This window comes from Anopheles arabiensis, chromosome 3 (assembly GCF_016920715.1).
Source record: "Anopheles arabiensis isolate DONGOLA chromosome 3, AaraD3, whole genome shotgun sequence".
NCBI lineage: Eukaryota > Metazoa > Arthropoda > Insecta > Diptera > Culicidae > Anopheles > Anopheles arabiensis.
The window spans coordinates 24,014,660-24,033,149 of NC_053518.1; the positions used below are offsets into that span (position 1 = coordinate 24,014,660).

Sequence of the window (18,490 nt, forward strand, 5' to 3'; positions counted from 1 at the left end):
TGTGCGTTCGAAATTCCAATGTTGCAATCGGGCACGACGGGGAGAGACAGGCGCAAAGTGGGAACAACATACCACCACCGGGCGGGATGGTGGTTTAGCTCAATGAAAATATTTAAAATCACACACATACATACATCGCTACTTTCGCATCCACATGCCGGATATCCGGTCGTGTGCGCGTGTGTGTGTGTGTGTTTGAGGGGAGAATGAAGCAGAAAAAAGTAGTTGGGCTTCCTGACCGGGACGGACAGCAGCATAATGCACAGGTTGAACACGTAGGAAAGTGCCGCTGTGTGTGCGTGGCTGCGAAAACAGTTCGATGGATTGGATGTGGCTTGCAAATTGGGCACACAAATGTGGTCAGCGCAACTTTCTTTTTTCTCCACACTCTATTCCGCGCACTGCGAAAAGAAACACAATTTTGGCCTTTCCATAAGACGACGAACCGACATCATCAACAACAAAAAAAAGCCTTTCTATTTCTGTTGTTGCTAAATGTGGCGTGGCGTTTTGGCACTACAATAAGGACGATCCACACAAACACACACACACACGCACAATGAACTTAAGAACAATTTTGCATTTTTTTCCTTCTAATTTTCTAGCCAAATGTCATTCGGACGGGTGAGCAAAATTCAAGTCCGGTCTTTTCAAAAGCGAAACCTTTTCGGTACGGTAGGGGACGCAAGTTTGCTTACGGTGCCTTTTGCGAACCTAGTGGTGGGAGCTCGGAATCGAACCTACCTGATTCCGATACCGTGGTTGGAATCAATTTCGGAGCCGGTTCCGATGCTGGAATCGATCCCAATTCCGGAATTAGCTCCAGATCCGATTCTGAAGTTGACTCTGAATCTGGAATCGTATCCGGAACCGGAATTGGCTTAGAAATCGGAATCGAATTCGGAATCGGAATCGTCCTGGGAATAGCAATTCGCTTCGGAAACGGAATCAGAATTAATTTCTGAATCGGAATTAGCTCCGGAATGAGAATCAGGTCTTGAATTAAAATAAGAAGCTTCAGCAATCAAATCAGTCCGAGCATTCCCATAAGAATGGATCGTTTTCAAGCAAATTTGGATTGTTTGCGGCTATCAAGTCGTATTATCATTGGGTACCCAAACGCCTATTCTTATGGAGATGCCGAAACCGACTCTGATTTCGAACCCGATTCTGATTTCGGAGCCAATTCCGTTTTCGGACCTGATTCCGACCCCGGAGCCGATTCGATTTCCGGGGCAAATTACGACGCTTCCGATTCCGGTCCCGATTCAGGAGCCGATTCCGGAAACTGATTCCGGACCAACTACAGTGAACCCTTTCTTATTTGACACCTCTCCAATTTGAAAAACCTCTCTTATTTGAACATTTTGCACAGTCCCTTGATTTCCAGTACATTTTTGTTCCTCTAATTTGGAAAACCTCTGAAATCTGTGTCCCTCTTATTTGTGTATGGTGTTGCCATGGTTATTGAATGATGTATGCTCAAATTGGCAATCCTGTTCGCAGTTTCCTATAGCAACAGTTAAGGCTGCATACTAAATGTTCTGTCTCTTTCTTGTTTGGATGGACCTTTCATTCACTTTCCACCTCTGTAATTTGAAAACCTCTCTTATTCGACAGTCCCATCGCCTTTCAAATAAGAGAGGGTTCACTGTATCAGGAAACGATTCCAGAAAACTTCATTTTTCCCATCACTATAGCGAATAAAAAAATCCCCCACTTCTCCCTTCAACAACAATAACAACAACAACACCCCCCCCCACGCCCTTTGAACGAAGCATAAATCCAGCCATCTTTGATGCCGGAGAGTAAAAAAGGGATTTTTAAAACACAAGAAGGATTGCGTGTTATCGCTTTTTGTTTAAAAAAGCATCACAGCAACCCAGGAGAGCTATTTTACTATTCCACCTGGCCAGGGCATGGTGGGCACGAGAGAAGAACAAGAAGGAAAGAACAACGAAGATTCGATGCGCGCACATGCTCTTGACACTGGCACTGGCGGGGGGGGCGGCATATCGAGCACGAGATTTGTTTTAAAAGCTCAGCCCGCAAACGCTCGCTCTTACTTCACGCTTCGTCCTGCTCGTCACCACAGAAGGGTGTGCTGCCTCGAGGTTGCGCTTCCTTGATTCCGCCCACTCTAGGCGGTGCTCTGCTTTATCATTTCTTTTATGTGATTTTTGCCAAGCCAAGTGAAGTAAAAGCGGCAAAGTTTATGAGAGGAAGGGCGCCTTTTCTCTTTTTTTTACAATCAGCATCGTAAACATCGTACGCACGTACACACGCATACACACACAACAGTGAGACACAGAAAGCGGAAGATGAGGAGGCCTTGAAGTGCACATGCGGGCAAGAAAATGGATTTCCGTCTGTCGCGCGCTGCTAACAGCTTCCCCTTTTAGCACCTTCTTTTAGAGGAAAACCACATCCTCTCCGACATGTTTGCAGCCGGTTGAGCAAGTAAAGCCCAAAAAACTGTTCTTTATTCGCTAAAACAAAGCGGCAAATGTTGCTTACCTGTTTCTTTTTTGTGTAGGGCAATTGAGTGTGTGTATGCGTGTAATTAATAATGCAATACCGACGACGACAACGTCAATTGCCGTCGCAAACGCCCTACACGTATGTTGGGGAGTTGATGCTGCTGCTGGTGCTGTTGCTGTTACTATTGCTACCACTGCCACCCGCTTTTACTGCTACAGCAGACACATTAAAACGGTAACGGTACACACGCGAAACACTTGATCGAACACACCACCGCACACATGCACACATACACATACACACACACACACTCACACAGCCACTGTGCGTTTTCTCTTGCAATAATTTCTCTTCGGCCTATTATTTCCGGCCGCGGATTCTAGACACCGAAACGCACAGGTGGGCCGCCGCCGAACGGGAAAACAGAACGGGATACACACACATACACAGCACACAAACACAGGCACACACACACACACGCAGTGCTCAGTGCAAACTTAGGCGAGCATTTTTTTTTGCTGCTTTCTTTTTCCGGCAACGCACACAACAACACTGCACTGAACACGGGCCCGATTTACACAGCCAATGCACATGCACGCAGCATTAAACACTTTTTTGCACGAATTTTTAAGCAGGTTTAGTAGGAAAAAAGGATTACTCTTCCTGCACTGTACCGAAACGAAAAACAGGGAGCTGCAGGTAGTGGAACAGGGAGGGCTGCTGATGGCCCCGTCACAAGTGGCCACTTTCTGTTGGCGATACCGTGGCGTGGCGTGGCGCGGCTGGGGCTGGGCTGCCAATCCGTTGCTCGTCGGTGGGATGTGAGACGTTGCTGGGGGTAGTGGTGCTGGTGATGATGATGATGATGATGTTGCAACTCAGTGCATCGCGACGGAGACGGACACACGGGAAACACACACTACAACAGCACGGCTGGGAAATGCATTGTTTTCGGAGCGGTACTTGGGAGCAGCGAACCTTTCTCACTGGAGCAATAGATCCCACCGTTCGACCGGAATGGAGCTGCAGCAACAATGAGACTTTGCCAATGGGGTGTGTGTGTTTGAGCTGGTGCGTGCGGTTGCGAGGTTGGATCACCTGTGCTGGGCCACCTTGACAGCTGCTGTCACGAAAGTTTGACGACGCCATGATTGGAGCTGTGTGGAGTGACAGCAAAACGATAAGTTTGAAAGTTGGTGTAAAAATGGAAAATAAGAATGAGAATTTTTGAGTATTTTTTTTATCGTGCGACAGCGGACCAAAAATAGTTTTTGGACAAACCTTACTGTAGCATAATGTTGATTTTATTGCTAGATTGCTGCTCATAAAATTGAAAATGGGTCAATGGAACTTTTTAAATTATAGTTTAAAATTCAGTAGTCGAAGGCTTTTTATGCGTTTTATTGAACGAATAATAGTCGATGGTATTGATATACGTGAATGGCTATTCTTCTGCTCGGAAGCCATTCTGCATTCTTCTTCTTCTGCTCGGAAAGCTAGAAGGGTAGATAGGCCATGATTAGAAGAAGCTAGGCGAAACACATCCCAAGTGCCACAAATCCACTAAACGACCACTAAACGGCTTCTAAACGACTCAAGTTCTCTACCTAAACGGAATATAGAAAGACTTCGTTTAGCAGACGGCAAACGACTCATGCATTCTAAAAATAGCAAAAAAGCTGGTGGCGCTCTCTCTGTTGGTGGGATACCCCAACCAGTTGAGCTTCATCGCTTGGAGGAGAGCTTTCTCATTTCCTCTGTACGGTTGTATGGTTTCGCATTGAAGTTATGCATCGCTAGAACTAGAACGGCGATACGATTGTTTAAATACTAAACTCCAACCGAAACCACCAGCACTGAAGCAAGTGAGTTTTGAGTTATGATCGTTGGTGTTAATATCTACGTTCTGACCACACGACCATTCATATAGATTTTTACTCAAAAAGTTAGAAGGCTATATAGGTCATGATAAGATGAAACTTGGCGAAACACATTGCAAGAAAAGGATAGCAATATAATGATGAGTTGTAATACGCCATCTATTGATCAAAACAATGAAGCTGTGGAGCTTTCATTTTTTTTTCTTTGGATATTCAATTTTCCAGTCGTTTAAGCTTAATCTGTGGCGCTTGGGAACGGTTTCAAACCCAAAAATTGCTACTTTCATATAGTTTAACTTTGCTTTACGTGGATGATTTGACCATGAAATTCATTTCATATGTCCTTAACTGTAGATTATGACATTAACAATTTTGTACCTTTTTGTATCAATTAGCTCAAAGAACTGTCAAATTAAAAAAAACGCGTATCTGTAGTTGACAGACAATCGAAGTTTACCTAGCGAAAGCAAACTTTATGTACGTTTGGACAAATTGTTACCCTTTGAGTAAAGTGAGTTGATATATCAGGTGGGCTTATCCAGAGCAATTTGACGTCTAAAAACTAAAAAAGGAAGAAAACCTGGTTTGACAGTTAGATCTATAACAAACTGGAGGCTTTGATGATTTTTCTATGGACTCACTCCTAATTCTATCCAAATTTTTTTACAATTTTACTTGATATTTGAGATCAATCGGTGGTCTGTTGAACAGAACCACGCAGGCACTCTGATAAGTTCCTCACTTTTAGTATAAAATCATATTTGGTTCGGTTGGTACACTGCTCCTTGCTTGCTAGCAGAAAGGATTCAATAATTGTTGCCTATGTATCAGATTTGGTGAAGGAATTTTTTTTTTTGGAATCTAAAGCCCTCAAATCTTCGTTTTAATCCAAGAACTGGCTGCCACGTAAGTTTTTTTGGCTTCTTTCTTCGTGCTAGGTCTGAGTAAAACCACATTCAATTTCAGCAAGATTTCGTTTAAACTTCAAGGCATACTAGATTTTGTTATGAAACAAACCGTCAAATTGTGTGTCGATGTATTGGTGAGAAAGAACACCATAAGCCCACCTGATGTATGCACTCAGGTCAAATATGCCCTTTGAGTCAAACATCCACTTTTTACAATAAAAAAGGGCTTTCAACGAGTCCGTCTCCCAATGGAAGTTCCCTTTTATAATTCTACTTCCCTTTTTATCTGACAAACAGAAGCTCGGAACATGGCTACCAATGACACCGATGGCCCAACCTCTCACTACCTGTCATTCGTTGTTTTTCGTAGCTTTTTCACGCGAAGAGACGACGTTTTCTTACGCCCGGGCCACCGAAAACCGCGTTTTTGGCACGTTTCCGCAAAATATAGTGAAATTTCCCGCATCTCTATAAGAAATACTCATGCTCTTCGAGTGAATGTCACTAGTGCCGATCCGGTAGCGAACGTTTCAACGCCTTTCTTCGTGCGGTGCGGATTCTTGGCCTAGGGTTTGAGCAAACACACCACAGCAAACACAGACAAGAACGCGCCGCTTGCTGCCCCGAGCGGACCCGACTGCAAAGCTGAGATCTTGCAAATAAAGGAAAAGGGCTGCCGCCGTTCGCAGTTTGTGCTTAGCGTTCCGCACTGGCCTAAAGATGAACGTCGAGGAGGAGGTGTTTCGTATTCAGAAAAAGCTGGGCAAAATGACTTCCCTGTCGGACGGATCGGTAAGAAGCGCGCTTATGTGTGCGTGTATGTGTGTATGTGTGTGGGTGCATATAGTTCTTAGGGTGGGCAAAGGGGGATGAACAAAAATCTATGCTTTCCTTCTCTCTTCCGTAGAATGATGATGCTTCTTTATGCGATATTTTGCAAGCTCAGAAACTGGCAAGCGCGGAATACAGTTTTACATTGGAGGAAGAAAAGCCCTGTTTGAATATCGTGATGGGTAATAGTAATCATGATGAAGACCCTATCCCCGCAGTGTGCATCTCATTTCCCGCTTTGTTGGTCGGAAATGTAAAACGCTTTCCATGCCTCACTGGAAAGGGCGATGAAAAACAAGCTGTTGTTTGGCCGATTATACGTATAGAAGTTTTTTTACACCCCTTGCCGGTATAGTTCAACCGAGCACTATATTGCCCCCAGGCCGTTCCGCCTCGGTGGCTTTGGAAATTGTTGTGTGGTATTATTTTTTAATGTACTACAAGTGTTGAAAATCATATTTCATTCCCTGTATTGGGGGCTCAATATTGTCAGCTTCTGTGAGAGATTTTGCACAACGTTCGGCCTTCTCTCGTTCAGCAATACCGTACCGTTGCGGCTATTTTGTCGAATCGCCATACGTTTTGCGTAATCTTTGCCAAACTCTGCGGTGAGTCGGCGAGATGCTTCGCCTGACCCACACACAGCCACAGGCTGCTGTGAAGTGTGCTTCACGAACCGCCTAAACACAGTGGCGATGTGTGAGATTTTGGTGTGTTTTCAATCCGCCCTATGGGAGCGCGCGCGCGAAAAATACGCCCCGGTGTGGTGTGTGCTGGTTTAGCAAAGCTCCAACGCTAAAATGCTTTTCGCTTGAAGTCGATAGCTTCACTGCCCGGACGGGGCCCGCTCCTCAATCGATTGCCCGTGCCCGTAGTTGTGTGCCACTTTAATCGGGTTTGTCGTGTGTGAGCGTGTGTGGCAGCGAGAAAAATATGCTCCTCCACACAACAGGGGCAGGGAAGCTGCGCTGTGCTGTGTTCTAGTTGGCAAACGCGATGGGCTGGGCGGATCGCGTTCGCTCGCCATCGTCAAGCTGTGCTCTCCCAAAGCAGCTTGGTTCGGGTGAGCCGGCATAAAAACGCGCGCGCGCACGCGCACACACACACACACACCCTGCCGTCGTACGCACTCGTGGGGTGAAAAATGAGAAGCGAGAAGAAGCGGGCAACGCTCACATCGTAGCAAACGCTGCTCTTGAGAAAGAGTGAACTGAGAGAGTAACCGGTTTTGCATCCAAAACAAAACACAACACCCAAACAAATAACGCCAGGACTCCACAGAGCATAACACGGAGCGCAACATAACAACTGACAGCTGCTAAACGCTTCAGAAAACGCTTTTTTGCTGGTATCATATTTTGAACATCCTTAGTAGGCCACTCATTGCTCGTAGAAAAATCACCAGCCTACTGCGATGACCGAAAGTTAATGAAACGCTTTACCTCCTTTCCCAAGCGTTTTGGGAAGCGTTTGGCAGCTGTCAGTTGTTATGTTGCGCTCCGTGTTATGCTCTGTGGAGTCCTGGCGTAAGATACACGCACACATACACACAGACACATTCGCCGTACAACGAATGCATCCAGTTGCAGTAGGCGGGGTGGATCGAAAAGGGTTCGAATGAGCGAAGCGTCTCTCTTTGTTTAAAATAGCGTTAAAATAACACTAATAAGCGTTATTTTTCTACCATTTTAGGGCCAAGAGCAGGCACTCGATTTGCTGCGCGAGCTGCAGCGGTTAAACATCGATCTGGATATACTGACGAAAACGCGCATCGGCATGACGGTGAACGAGCTGCGCAAGTGCAGCAAGGACGATGAGGTGATCAGCCTGGCCAAGTCGCTGATCAAGAGCTGGAAGCGCTTCCTGGCCGGCACGCCACCGTCGAAGGACGGCTCGAAGGATTCGTCCAAGTCGTCCAGCAAGGCGAGCAGCAAATCGAGCAGCAAATCGTCCGACAGCGCCAACGCCGGATCGGGCGGCGCTGGCGGTGGCGCCGGCGGTGACAAAGCGAACAGCGGCAGCGGCGGTACCGGCGGTGGTGGTACCGGCGGTGGCAACAAAAAGGACTACGAGCGGGAGAAGGAAAGCAGCAAATCGAAGGCTCCCCCGTCGAGCGGTATGTCGTCGCAGTCGAGCAACACGACCGATGCGGTGCGGCTGAAGTGCCGCGAGATGCTGGCGAACGCGCTGCGCGTCGACGGCGAACCGCCGGAGGGCTGCCAAACGCCGGAAGAGCTCGGGGAGGAGCTGGAGGAGGCCATCTTTGTGGAGTTTAAAAACACGGACATGCGGTACAAAAATCGTGTCCGGTCGCGGGTCGCCAACTTGAAGGACCCGAAGAACCCGAGCTTGCGGGCGAACTTTGTGAGCGGCGCCATCACGGCCCAGCGGCTGGCCAAGATGACGTCGGAGGAGATGGCGAGCGACGAGATGAAGCATCTGCGCGATCGGTTCGTGAAGGAGGCGATCAACGATGCGCAGCTGGCGACGGTGCAGGGCACCAAGACGGATCTGCTCAAGTGCGGCAAGTGCAAGAAGCGCAACTGCACGTACAACCAGCTGCAGACGCGAAGCGCTGACGAACCGATGACCACGTTCGTGATGTGCAACGAGTGTGGCCACCGTTGGAAGTTCTGCTAAAACAAAAACAAAACAAACAAACGAAAACCAACAGGTTCGTTCGATGTGTTGTGCGCGCGCGAGATGTGTTCGATTCATGTCTCTTGCTCGAGATCTATGGTTTCCATTCATTCGCAAACGGGAGCGGCGTTTGTTGTGTGGAATGTGGAAGACACTGTCTTTTGTCTTTTTGCAATGATCGTAACGAAATGGACGATGATTGTGGTAACCTTCACCAGATAACGTGTTCTGGTAGGAGGTTCGGGGTTTTAACTAAAACATACTGGCAAACTAGCCAACGTTACTGTGCATACCAGCAAATGGCCCCAATGCGGTGGGCATACATAGCAGGCAAAAGCTTACGCCATTGTGGGTTGTACGGACGCTTCACGTCGATCTTTGCAATAATTCATTTAATCAACACATTCGACAGCGCTTCGATTGAGTAAGCTGACCGTTTGTGCAAACCCAATTGGCACACTCTTTTACATTTATTATGTTTAAAATATTACTTCTTTTTTCTTTCTGAAATTATAAATAATAGCCCAATCTTTGCTATCAATTTTAGATTCTAAACATCCCAAACCCACGGATAAACGATATGGACGATAACGATGTACGTTCGTACAATTTCTCTTGAATGCAAGAAAACGAAGGGGAAAAATCAATTATTCACTGTCGGCGGCACTAACATAGAAGCTAACGGATTGTAAATGTGTGAAGCGATCCTGTGCCGAGTGAAACTGAATCCGGTTTTAAAAAAGAAAAACAAACAAAATTTACAAACGTTTCGTCGTACGCAGAAAGCGTACAAACCGTACAAACAGAACATAACATACACATAACCATCATTAACATTACAAAGGATCATTAACAATAGTCGATAGAGAAAAAAAACTCCAACAATACAAAACAGCAGACAAAACGGCGTGCGCAAAGGCTGGTTAGCGATCTCAGAGGTAACAATTGCACCCGCCAACATTGGCCCCTCCAACGATGCGGCGGGTGTTAATTTAATGCGGCTAACCGTCCTGCCGTCGCGCTCTACTATACGATAATGATGGCGGGATCACTACAAGGATCACCACACCAAGATTGGTTAGGTTAGGAAAACGGGGGGAATATGTTGTGGCATGTGTGAGGGATCGAGCAGGGACGACGATTGCTGCTCACACCGCGCTATTGCTATTTAGCGAGATTTGTAGGGAATGTAGCAAAGCGAAGGAAAATATAACTGTAACTGTAAATAAGTAAACGGTAATAATGTTTGCGTCACGTTATGTGCTGCGATAAAGAAACAAAAAGAGAAAAAACAACCCCCGACATGCAGAGTGAGGTGTAGTTTCGTACGTTTGCGTGTGTGTTGTAACAGGTAATCAAACAGGAAACGGAAGTTTCACTGTTTTGCATCCCATGCCCCTCCCCCATGGTAAGGTGGTTTGGGCCATTGATCCGAACGTAGACAATCCAAAAGCCCCCCAGAAACCACCAAGAAAGCATGGAAATAATGTTTAAGTGTAGTAGGACATTACAGCAATGTAATTGGCTTTAATTTACGCGTTCGTTTAGTTCCTTTTTTTTGCAATAGAAATAAACAATTGCTGTAACAATGGAGTGGGTAGAATTTGTTCTAAATTTTATCTTAATTTGTTCAAAATTTCGCTTTGTTAATTAATGTTGGCTTAGATACAACATTAGCAGGATGAAATTCAACATTTTGGAGCACGTAGAAATACGAATTTTGAACTTACGAGATTCACTTTAGTGACTACAGCGCTCCTAGCGGACTCTAGCAGATTAGAAAATAGTTATAGGGCAGAGTTGAGTTCTTGCAATTTGAAAAAGCGTTACTTTCAAATAAGCAGTTAGAGCCGTTTTTTCAGTGAGTTTTGCAGATCTTATAGATATGTTTGTCTCCGTATTAAAAATATCTTGTGCTTCAGATTATGAGAAAAATCCCACAAAAACATAAAAATCTAAAAGGATTTTTACGATTAACGACTAATCCATGTTCCTTTCTCTAACCTTTTTTAACGGCTTTTTCTGATTGAATTTGGGATTATGCTGTGGTTGTTTAAACATCGCAAACCATCGTCATACATTGTATAAAGGAAATAACATTTTTAAGCAAATGGTCGTCCTTCTCGATCTCAACAGTTGAAAGACGTCAAACATCATACTGGTGAATATGACGTACTTCAGATAGTGTACAATTATTATATAAAATTTCGGTAGCTCAAGAGCGGCTGCTGGCCCCCTCATAAAACACCTCCCCGGTTCCGCTCGAGTTCTGATCTACATACGCGTTTTTAATTTGCCTATCTCGTCTCATCTCGCGTTGAAAGATAACCATTTATCACACCTACAATTTGGCCATCGTCGTCTGATAACACGGTTGCTACTACTCCTTCGCTTTGCCCCGCACACAAGTCACACATGTTACAGCTGCATCCAATGGGTGTTTCATTTCACTCTTCCCCCCCCTGCACACACACACACGCACACACACAGTCCGCTCAGGATATCCGCACAGTCCATCAAGGTAAGAACGGCGATGGTGGTGTGTTTCAATGACAACTGGCTACTTAATTAAAGTGATAATACAAAATATGAAGCTACCTTCGGGTTGGCACGAGCCTGCTCACCCCCATTATGAGACTACCGCGACCGTGTCACAAAGATCGGACACGCGGGGGGTGGACAGGGTAGGGTGGGTTTGGTTGGTTTGCTGTTTGATTAAGCCTTTGCGTTCTTGGCCGTCCGAAGGTAATGGTACCCGCCTAAGCTGGCCACGCTCAGTCGTGCACTCATCGTTCTGCGGAACGGTTCCGTCGTCCCGGTCGAGGTTGCTCGAAACAGGTGTGCTGAAGGAGCAGTAGTGCCAAGCTACTAAGTGGGATCCATAAGTGATCATTTGTAGGCTCCAGTAGAAGCTGAAACGGATCAGAAACTAAGGCTTTTGGTAAGTACTGTGTAGTGCGTGAAGTGCGAAATGGACAAAATTATTTCCATAAATTGAGATACTTATTCCAAAATAATCAGTACTACTTAGTGTCTTGAAATGTACTACGCGTTAACTTAAAGACAGGGATATTGATAAAAACTCGTCAAGTGCACAAGATTGCATCACACGCTACTTCAGAATCTTCACACAAAAAGACAATCTAAAGTGTCCACAAAACGTGTCCACTACGACCTGGTTTTCTGAATTGCATGTGGACCAAGTTGACAACCATCGTAACCCTCCGGATGTCACGAGATCCTCCCGTCCCGTATGTCCATAGTGTTAGCGATGTTGTTGTTGTTGTATCACCCACTACGAATGGCCACTTGTACTTGTTCGTCTTGCGCATGTGGATCAGTGTCAATTTTGTGTATTTTCACCCCCAGCTTTCATGTCGTAATACCACTACTCCACCTGTTCCCCTGCAAGTGCACGCACGGGACCTAGATAAATGGGCGCTTGGGCGAAGGAGGAGGGCTGTACACAAACGGGGTTGTACCTTTATGGTAGGTGTCTCTCGGGTCTGATAAGACTGAAAACTAATTTGCCAACTGTGGCTTGTGCTTGTGCCTAGCTCACTCGGTCGGTTGTTTGCCAAGGGCCTCGCGTTGTCTGCCTGTCGCCTTGGGCTTAGGAACCGCTGGACTGATGATCAGCCCCTGGTGGCTGTCCTGGATTGACGATGGCGACTGATAACACCTGGGCGGGGTTTGAGATGTTACCTTCATTCTCCCGTCATCCCGGTAGGTCAATCTTTGCACTAGCTGTGCCGGTTGCAGCCTGCATGGCCAGATAATGATGGCAAGAAGTGAATCCTCTACCGCTCAAGTGTGGCTAACTCGTGCTGGGCTATAAATCTTGATGTCAGCCACGCGACATGCAGATGCCCGGTGTAAGCTGCTGGACAAGAATGTAACAATTCTGCGGGTATGGCTTTTTGTAGGACAGTGCCATCGAAGTATGCGACGATCGTTATGACGTTCCGTGCTTGGAAGGGTACTTGCCGCTGATTGCTTGCGATGGGGAGGTACTTTTGGAGCAATCAAAACACCCCAAAATAGAGCAATACGCGGACGACATTACACATCAATCATAATCGACATAGGTCGGATCGTTTCAATTGCATGCCGGGCACCTACCTACAACATATTGGCAGCAATTAGTCCCGCCCGTCTATAAGTAGACCAAAACCGCACCGCACCGAGTTATTGCAGTTTTTGGCCGTAGACCCGCCGATTGCGGGGCCCTTTCGATTGGCAGTTTTTAATTGCGGTGCGGTGCGGGTTCTTCAAAATTACCCGTTATCGTAGCCCGAGTACGTCAGAGAACACAAACACGCATCCCAAACAAACAGCGGAATGATGGAGTCGTCGTAGATGCACGCGATCGACTTTATCAGTGATTTGTGAGGAGGATGATTGATGTACTCGTGTCGCCGAAGACATTGCCAATTTGTCTTTCGGAGCTAAAGACACCAGCTGTCACGGATGAGTTACGCTGAAGAAGAAAGAGCATTGAGTTGCTTTCCTGCTGATGGCTACGGTTCAACGTTGAAGCTCGTATGATCACTTTCGGGGTGCGCGAAAGCCTGGCAAGAACAAGTGTGGGAAAAAACAACTACTTCAACGCTCAGATGTCACGCTAATTATGCTAAGGAGAGCTGCTATCTTACCTATCTCAGGAACTAGCGGCAACGGAACTGGATTCTGCGCATTTGCCATCAAACAACGGATCAGCTGTTTTCAGAAACGGGGGGGAATTATTGCGTGTAGAACCATCACTTTGACAGTGGTAGTAGTAGTAGTGGTGCAAGGTCGGGCCAAATCGTTGCGCTTAGTAGGCTGTTGTTTTCATTTTTTGCGGGAATTTGGAACCTAAAAAAACAACAACAAAGTCCTAAATCAATACTCTAAAAACAGCAATTTTGGTCACCTGTTTGGGGGGAAAGTCACGATCATCAAAGGAAAAAAACGATACACCAACGAAAACAAACCAGAAGCAAATACACGCTCACCAACACCAAAACACGCACGGAGGGAAACACACTGCTGCAGTAGAGGGAAAAATCCGGAGCGGAAAATCTCCCCCAAAGATACAATGGCACCGTGAGAGAGAGAACGAATGAAAGAGCGCGAGAGTGAGAGAGCGTGCCAGCTGTCAAAACGGAGGTTTGTTGCCTGGTGTTTGCGATTGCTGGCAGAGGAAAAACACCGACGATTTCCCATCCCAAGAATATTGGTGGCCCCATTGCGCACAACCGGGACGGCGCGTTTAGCGTTTCGGGAGAGCTGTTCTCGCTCGCTCGCGCACTTTTCCATAGCGCTTCGTCGAAAAGTGCTCCGTTTAGCAGAAAACATTCCGCACAAGCAGTGGTGGTTAGTGGTGGGTCGTGGTGGCATGGTGGAAAATTGGGAAGGAAAAATCTATTCCCCCTGCTTCGGCTAGCGCGAGTCGGGAAAACAGCGAGTCGGTGCGTCGGTGGTCTCGCTCTGCGTGTGCCGCGGTCGGGTTGTCGGCGTTGGGCGACAAAACGTCATCCGGCTCATTCCAGTCGGTGAGCTAAGCAATGGCGGCCACGTCAACCGTCGTCGTTCCCGGTCAGCTACTACCAGTACGGTGCGGTAACCGAAGCAGAAGCAGTAGAACCAGCAGCATCCGTGGTGTCCCTGCGAGACCCGTCAACTGTGTCGGTCGTGTCGGTGCCCAACTTTGTCGGAAAGCGCACGCCAGCAGCAGACGACCGGCTGGAGTGGCCAGCAGTGCCGTACCCTATCGGCGGTCGATACTGGAGCTGGCTGCCCGTTGCCACCATCACTGAGTGACACTGAGTGTTTTGATCGTTCATTGGGAGTGATTACAGACAGAGCTTTTGCTTTACTGCTGTTTGCACAACGTTTTTTTCCAATTTCGGACGAAGCAGGCGTTGCAGCAACACTACTGAACAACCCTTCCCACCGCCAATCTCCCGTAGCGCGCTGCACGACAAGAGAGTGTGCGTGTGTGTGTTTGTGTGTGTGTGTGTTTGTGTGAACAAAAACTATCGATTTATTGCGCCCCAGTCATTCGGATCGCAAAATAGTAGCCGATGTTTACAACGCAAATTGAAAGCGCCACCCCTCCTCCGCAGCGTTGAAGGCAGGCGGTGAGAGTGACAGCAGGCAGAGGCATCAACACACAAAAATGGCCACAAAGACAACGTGAGCGCTAGGTTTTACGTTCTCGAACAGCGTGTATTACGGTCTCCCTTCCAGCCCAAAAGGGGCAGCAGTCGGGGCCGCACTCTTGTGAAGCTGTGCTACTGCGATGCTATCCGTGCGTTTTGTGACTAATGTTGCGGTGCAATAGAAAAAAACAGGCTGTTTTCCTCGCTCAAAAAGGGTAAGTTTCCCCCCTATCTGTCTCTCTCTCACACGCTCCATCTTCCATCACCTCTGCTGTGAACGCAGCGAAAACGGAGGAAAGCGTGCGTTGGTGCTGTCGTGTCTGTGTGCCTGTGGGGAAAGAAAATTTTAGTCACGTTACATAAGTGTGTGCACACCCCCTCCCTCTGGAGGGTGCAAGGGCAAGGGCTGAGAGTGAGCTGGTGGGCACTCCATCGGCAAGTGCAATCGAAATGTCGTGCCCCCTTGGGTTCAGGCGTTGGAAAATCAGAGCAAAATGAAAACGGAGAAATTGGCTCGCAAGTAGCAGCAGCAGCAGCAACAGTGTGTTGGTGTGTGAGTGGTTTGGTGTCGTTGTTATAAAGTGTTGTGTGTTTGTTTCTTTCGTTTGTTGTCCCAATAGAATGATTGTGCTATAAGTGTGTGTGCTGGTGTGTGATGTTTACAGCAGAATATGGTTTTGCTCAATTCTTTTTTTTGTGATTTTTGTGTGATTATTGTTCTTTTTCCAATTTCCCTTCTAGGGGGGCCTCGTTCAAGGTTTGACGTTTCCCAAAAAGCCCGCAGAAATGGCAGGTGTGTGTATGTGTGTTTGTGCGCAGTGTTATCGTTTTGCATCGCAGTGGGCCATGCATTATCTAAGCGGTGCTCGATAAACACAATCAATCGGTTGTGGCTCTCTCTCTCTCTCTCTCTCTCTCTCTTGCGTGCGCTTGTTGTTTGTACTTTTTACTTTCTCCGGATGAAAGTGTTTATTTGTGTGTGTGTTTTTGTATTTATTTATTTTCTACCGTGATCTAGTGTAACCAAAATTGGTAAAAAATTCAAACAAATAGCCAACACGATGAAGCTGTGCTGTGGTTTTTCCAATGCCTTTCCATTTCCCAGCCATACAACAACGAACGGCGGTGGTTTAGAGCAACAGAAAATTCCCAAAACACTGGTCTGGTCGGGCGTCTGGTAAAGGTACAGGGAAAGGGAAAAGCAAAGGGAACTATCGCGCATAACGCATAACCACACAGCACACATTGGCAATGCATCCCGCCGCAGCATGCGCCTTCGGGCGCGCGTACTGCCAAGAGCCACCTGGCGGCTCCTTCACCCTTGTACCACACACACACACACACGACCGCTCGGGCTGTCGCGCTTGCTGTTGTTGCTGCTGCTGTGCGGCATTTGTTGTGAAGGTTATGTAATTTTTAACCTTCAAATTTCCATCCCCGCACAATCACACACACAGGGGCGCCCGTGCGCTCGGACGGGCGGGACGACCCACACACGCCAAAAAGGTCCTTGTCCTTGGAGTCTCCTACCCGGGGCCGCCGCCGCCGCCGCCTGGGGACAGTCGTCGCGTTGACAACCTGCCAACTTGGGGGCTGTTTTTTTGTGTGTGTGAAAGGACTCTGCTGTCGTTTTGCGGGAAGGATCAGTTTGTTCGTTTTTATTAGTGCAATTGGAATCATGTTTTTTTTTGCTGTATGGCAGTGATTTAAATTCAGGGGAAAAAATGGTTACGTCGCACGCATTGGTGGCAGAAAAAGTGGTCGGGTATGCAATGGTGTTTATGTAACCCTGCGTTACATGATGCTGTAAGCAAGTCTCCGTGCAGTACATGCTTGGTCGCCCAACAGCAGCATCATGCTTAAGCAGCTTGACAAAGCTTATTCGGAAGAAGTTGGCGGTGGGTTGGCTCGCCGAAAATAAGGAATATAGCATATTTCACGTCCACCAAGCGCACTGTTTCTCTTTTTTCACCCCTTTTTTTTGTTTGGTACCACTCTCTATTCCGACAAAGCTCCTCCTTCACGCTCCCGAGCAAAAGGGCCGTGTATAATCTTTTGATAAATTAATCCATTTTGTGTTCGTTCTTGCGCACACACAGACACTCAAACTACTAACGAGTTTGGAGTGGAATTGGAAAAAAGAAAATGAGAATGGGGCAAGAAGCGCGCGGGAATCGTTGTACGTATCGATTTTCTTTGACCTACAGCGCAGCCCAAGCAAGCGACGAACGGCGAAGCTCCCATATCGCACAATGGATGTGGAGCGAGTGAACTGTGGCTTAATGTGTGTGGTAGCAGCTTCTAAGGGTGATGAAAGACAATAGACACACACACACACACACACACAAGCACATACACGTACGGACACACTTCACTGGAGTAGCTCGGGCGGAGTGCAAAACGCACAAACGCTCGTGCTATCAGTACAATCGTGTGTTCGTTTCCATCAGCGCGCTTCGCAAGATTAGGAAAATTTATTCGATTTGGTCCTTTGGACGCGTCCTTTGACAGGCGCCAAGCAGCTGCCGGCCATGGTTCTTCGGATCGTAACCTTGGCGCCCGACCGGAGCACTGAAGCGGCCCTTTTCCACCGAGGGAGGGTTTTGGTCTCAGCGTTCGTCTAAGTGTTTGCTATGTGGAAGGAGCAAGAAAATAAGTAAAAAAAAACCGGTTGACTGGACTGATTATGGTTATGTTTACCTCAGCATGTTTGTCCGTTCGGAAGGTTTACTGGTGCGTTGAGGGTCAATGCTGGAGGTTTTACATGTTGTTTGATATGCTTCGTTATCAGATCTGCTTCATTTATGTGAACTAATTAATTTATTTTACGTTCTAGTTGAGTTCAGCATTTGGAATCGTTTGCGTAACCATGGCGCATACATCTCTGGGGACTTTACGAGATTCAGAGCCCCATTTGCAAGGAAGTAAAAACCATTCATTACGGAGCTCTATGCTGTGTACGCTATTGGCCTGTCATGTCATTAGAAAGACACCAGACATGCCAGATCATAGCAGTAAATGTAGGTTTATAGGTTTTGTTTACCTTTTGGGTGTAGGATGTTTTTGAAATATGAGAGAATCCAGATACTGGCAAAACAGAGCTACCCGGGATTATTGGGTGAGCTAACTATTGGGTTTGATTTTACAACTTAAATGGAAATTTTGTTATATCTGAACAGTTTTGATGCGTTTTGGTATGCAAATGTGACATCCTTTTGTTAAGAAACATTGCACACTTTGGATTGAAAACGTTCAAATCTATATCTCTGTAATGAAATTCTAGTTTTCCAGAAAGTTTTCCAAAAAGTGGTCCAATGAATTGTCCAGGAAGCTTCAAAGTCTTAATATAGATGTCCTACTTTAGGTGACCGCCACTGCAGGTCCGGATGTGTGAAAATGTCGCGGTAACATTTCTACAAAAAATTACTGCAACAAACAACCTTTTTTAGGAGTAAGGGCTCATCCCGGCCTATACAGCCTTTCGAGATTTAGAGCCGGATAGCCAATACTTGCTTAGGGCGACGGTCCATACGAGGTTTGAACCCAGGACGGGCATGTTGTTAAGTCATTAGCAGATAGCATGGTAAGGGATTAGGATCAGTTC

General features: G+C 46.8%; 3 protein-coding genes and 1 long non-coding RNA gene across 19 annotated transcripts in view; 2 read left to right on the forward strand and 2 right to left on the reverse strand.

The window, feature by feature from the left end:
- LOC120900569 (serine/threonine-protein kinase GL21140) overlaps nt 1–3,565 on the reverse strand; it is a 29,381-nt gene extending 25,816 nt beyond the window's left edge. For both annotated transcript variants that reach the window (XM_040307712.1, XM_040307711.1), the window contains exon 1: nt 2,518–3,565. The gene's annotated coding sequence lies outside the window, so the exon portion shown is untranslated. The remainder of the gene's footprint in view (nt 1–2,517) is intronic.
- Nucleotides 3,566–5,620: 2,055 nt separating this feature from the next.
- On the forward strand, nt 5,621–10,333 carry LOC120900885 (transcription elongation factor S-II). Of its 3 annotated transcripts, XM_040308472.1 has the most exons (3): nt 5,621–6,061; nt 7,793–8,774; nt 9,288–10,333. In XM_040308472.1, exons 1-2 carry the CDS (start codon nt 5,990–5,992, stop codon nt 8,738–8,740), a joined length of 1,020 nt encoding a protein of 339 aa, XP_040164406.1. In that variant the 5' UTR covers nt 5,621–5,989; the 3' UTR covers nt 8,741–8,774; nt 9,288–10,333. The 3 variants fall into 3 exon arrangements, with proteins under 3 accessions (XP_040164406.1, XP_040164405.1, XP_040164407.1); XM_040308471.1 differs by having other exon boundaries at nt 5,622–6,061; nt 7,793–10,333; XM_040308473.1 differs by lacking the exon at nt 5,621–6,061 and adding an exon at nt 7,622–7,711 and having other exon boundaries at nt 7,793–10,333.
- On the reverse strand, nt 10,236–13,765 carry LOC120900886. 4 transcript variants are annotated; one of them, XR_005739254.1, is made up of 3 exons: nt 13,396–13,765; nt 13,022–13,340; nt 10,236–12,862 (listed from the first exon to the last, which is right to left on the reverse strand). It is a non-coding gene; the product is annotated as an uncharacterized LOC120900886 (long non-coding RNA). The 4 variants fall into 4 exon arrangements; XR_005739253.1 differs by having other exon boundaries at nt 10,236–13,340; nt 13,396–13,597; nt 13,656–13,758; XR_005739252.1 differs by having other exon boundaries at nt 10,236–13,311.
- Nucleotides 11,499–18,490, forward strand: part of LOC120900884 (sodium/hydrogen exchanger 3) — a 56,375-nt gene continuing 49,383 nt past the window's right edge. For 6 of the 10 annotated variants that reach the window (XM_040308466.1, XM_040308463.1, XM_040308464.1 and 3 more), the window contains exon 1: nt 11,500–11,681. The gene's annotated coding sequence lies outside the window, so the exon portion shown is untranslated. Of the gene's footprint in view, nt 11,682–14,271; nt 15,102–18,490 lie in introns of those variants that run through there. The other 4 variants (XM_040308456.1, XM_040308462.1, XM_040308470.1 and 1 more) reach the window with 2 other exon arrangements.

Coding starts and splice junctions, on each gene's coding strand:
- LOC120900885 (XM_040308472.1), top strand. CDS start 5,990: ATGAACGTCGAGGAGGAGGTGTTTCGTATTCAGAAAAAGCTGGGCAAA. Junction 6,062..7,792: donor CTTCCCTGTCGGACGGATCG/GTAAGAAGCGCG, acceptor CTACCATTTTAG/GGCCAAGAGCAGGCACTCGA.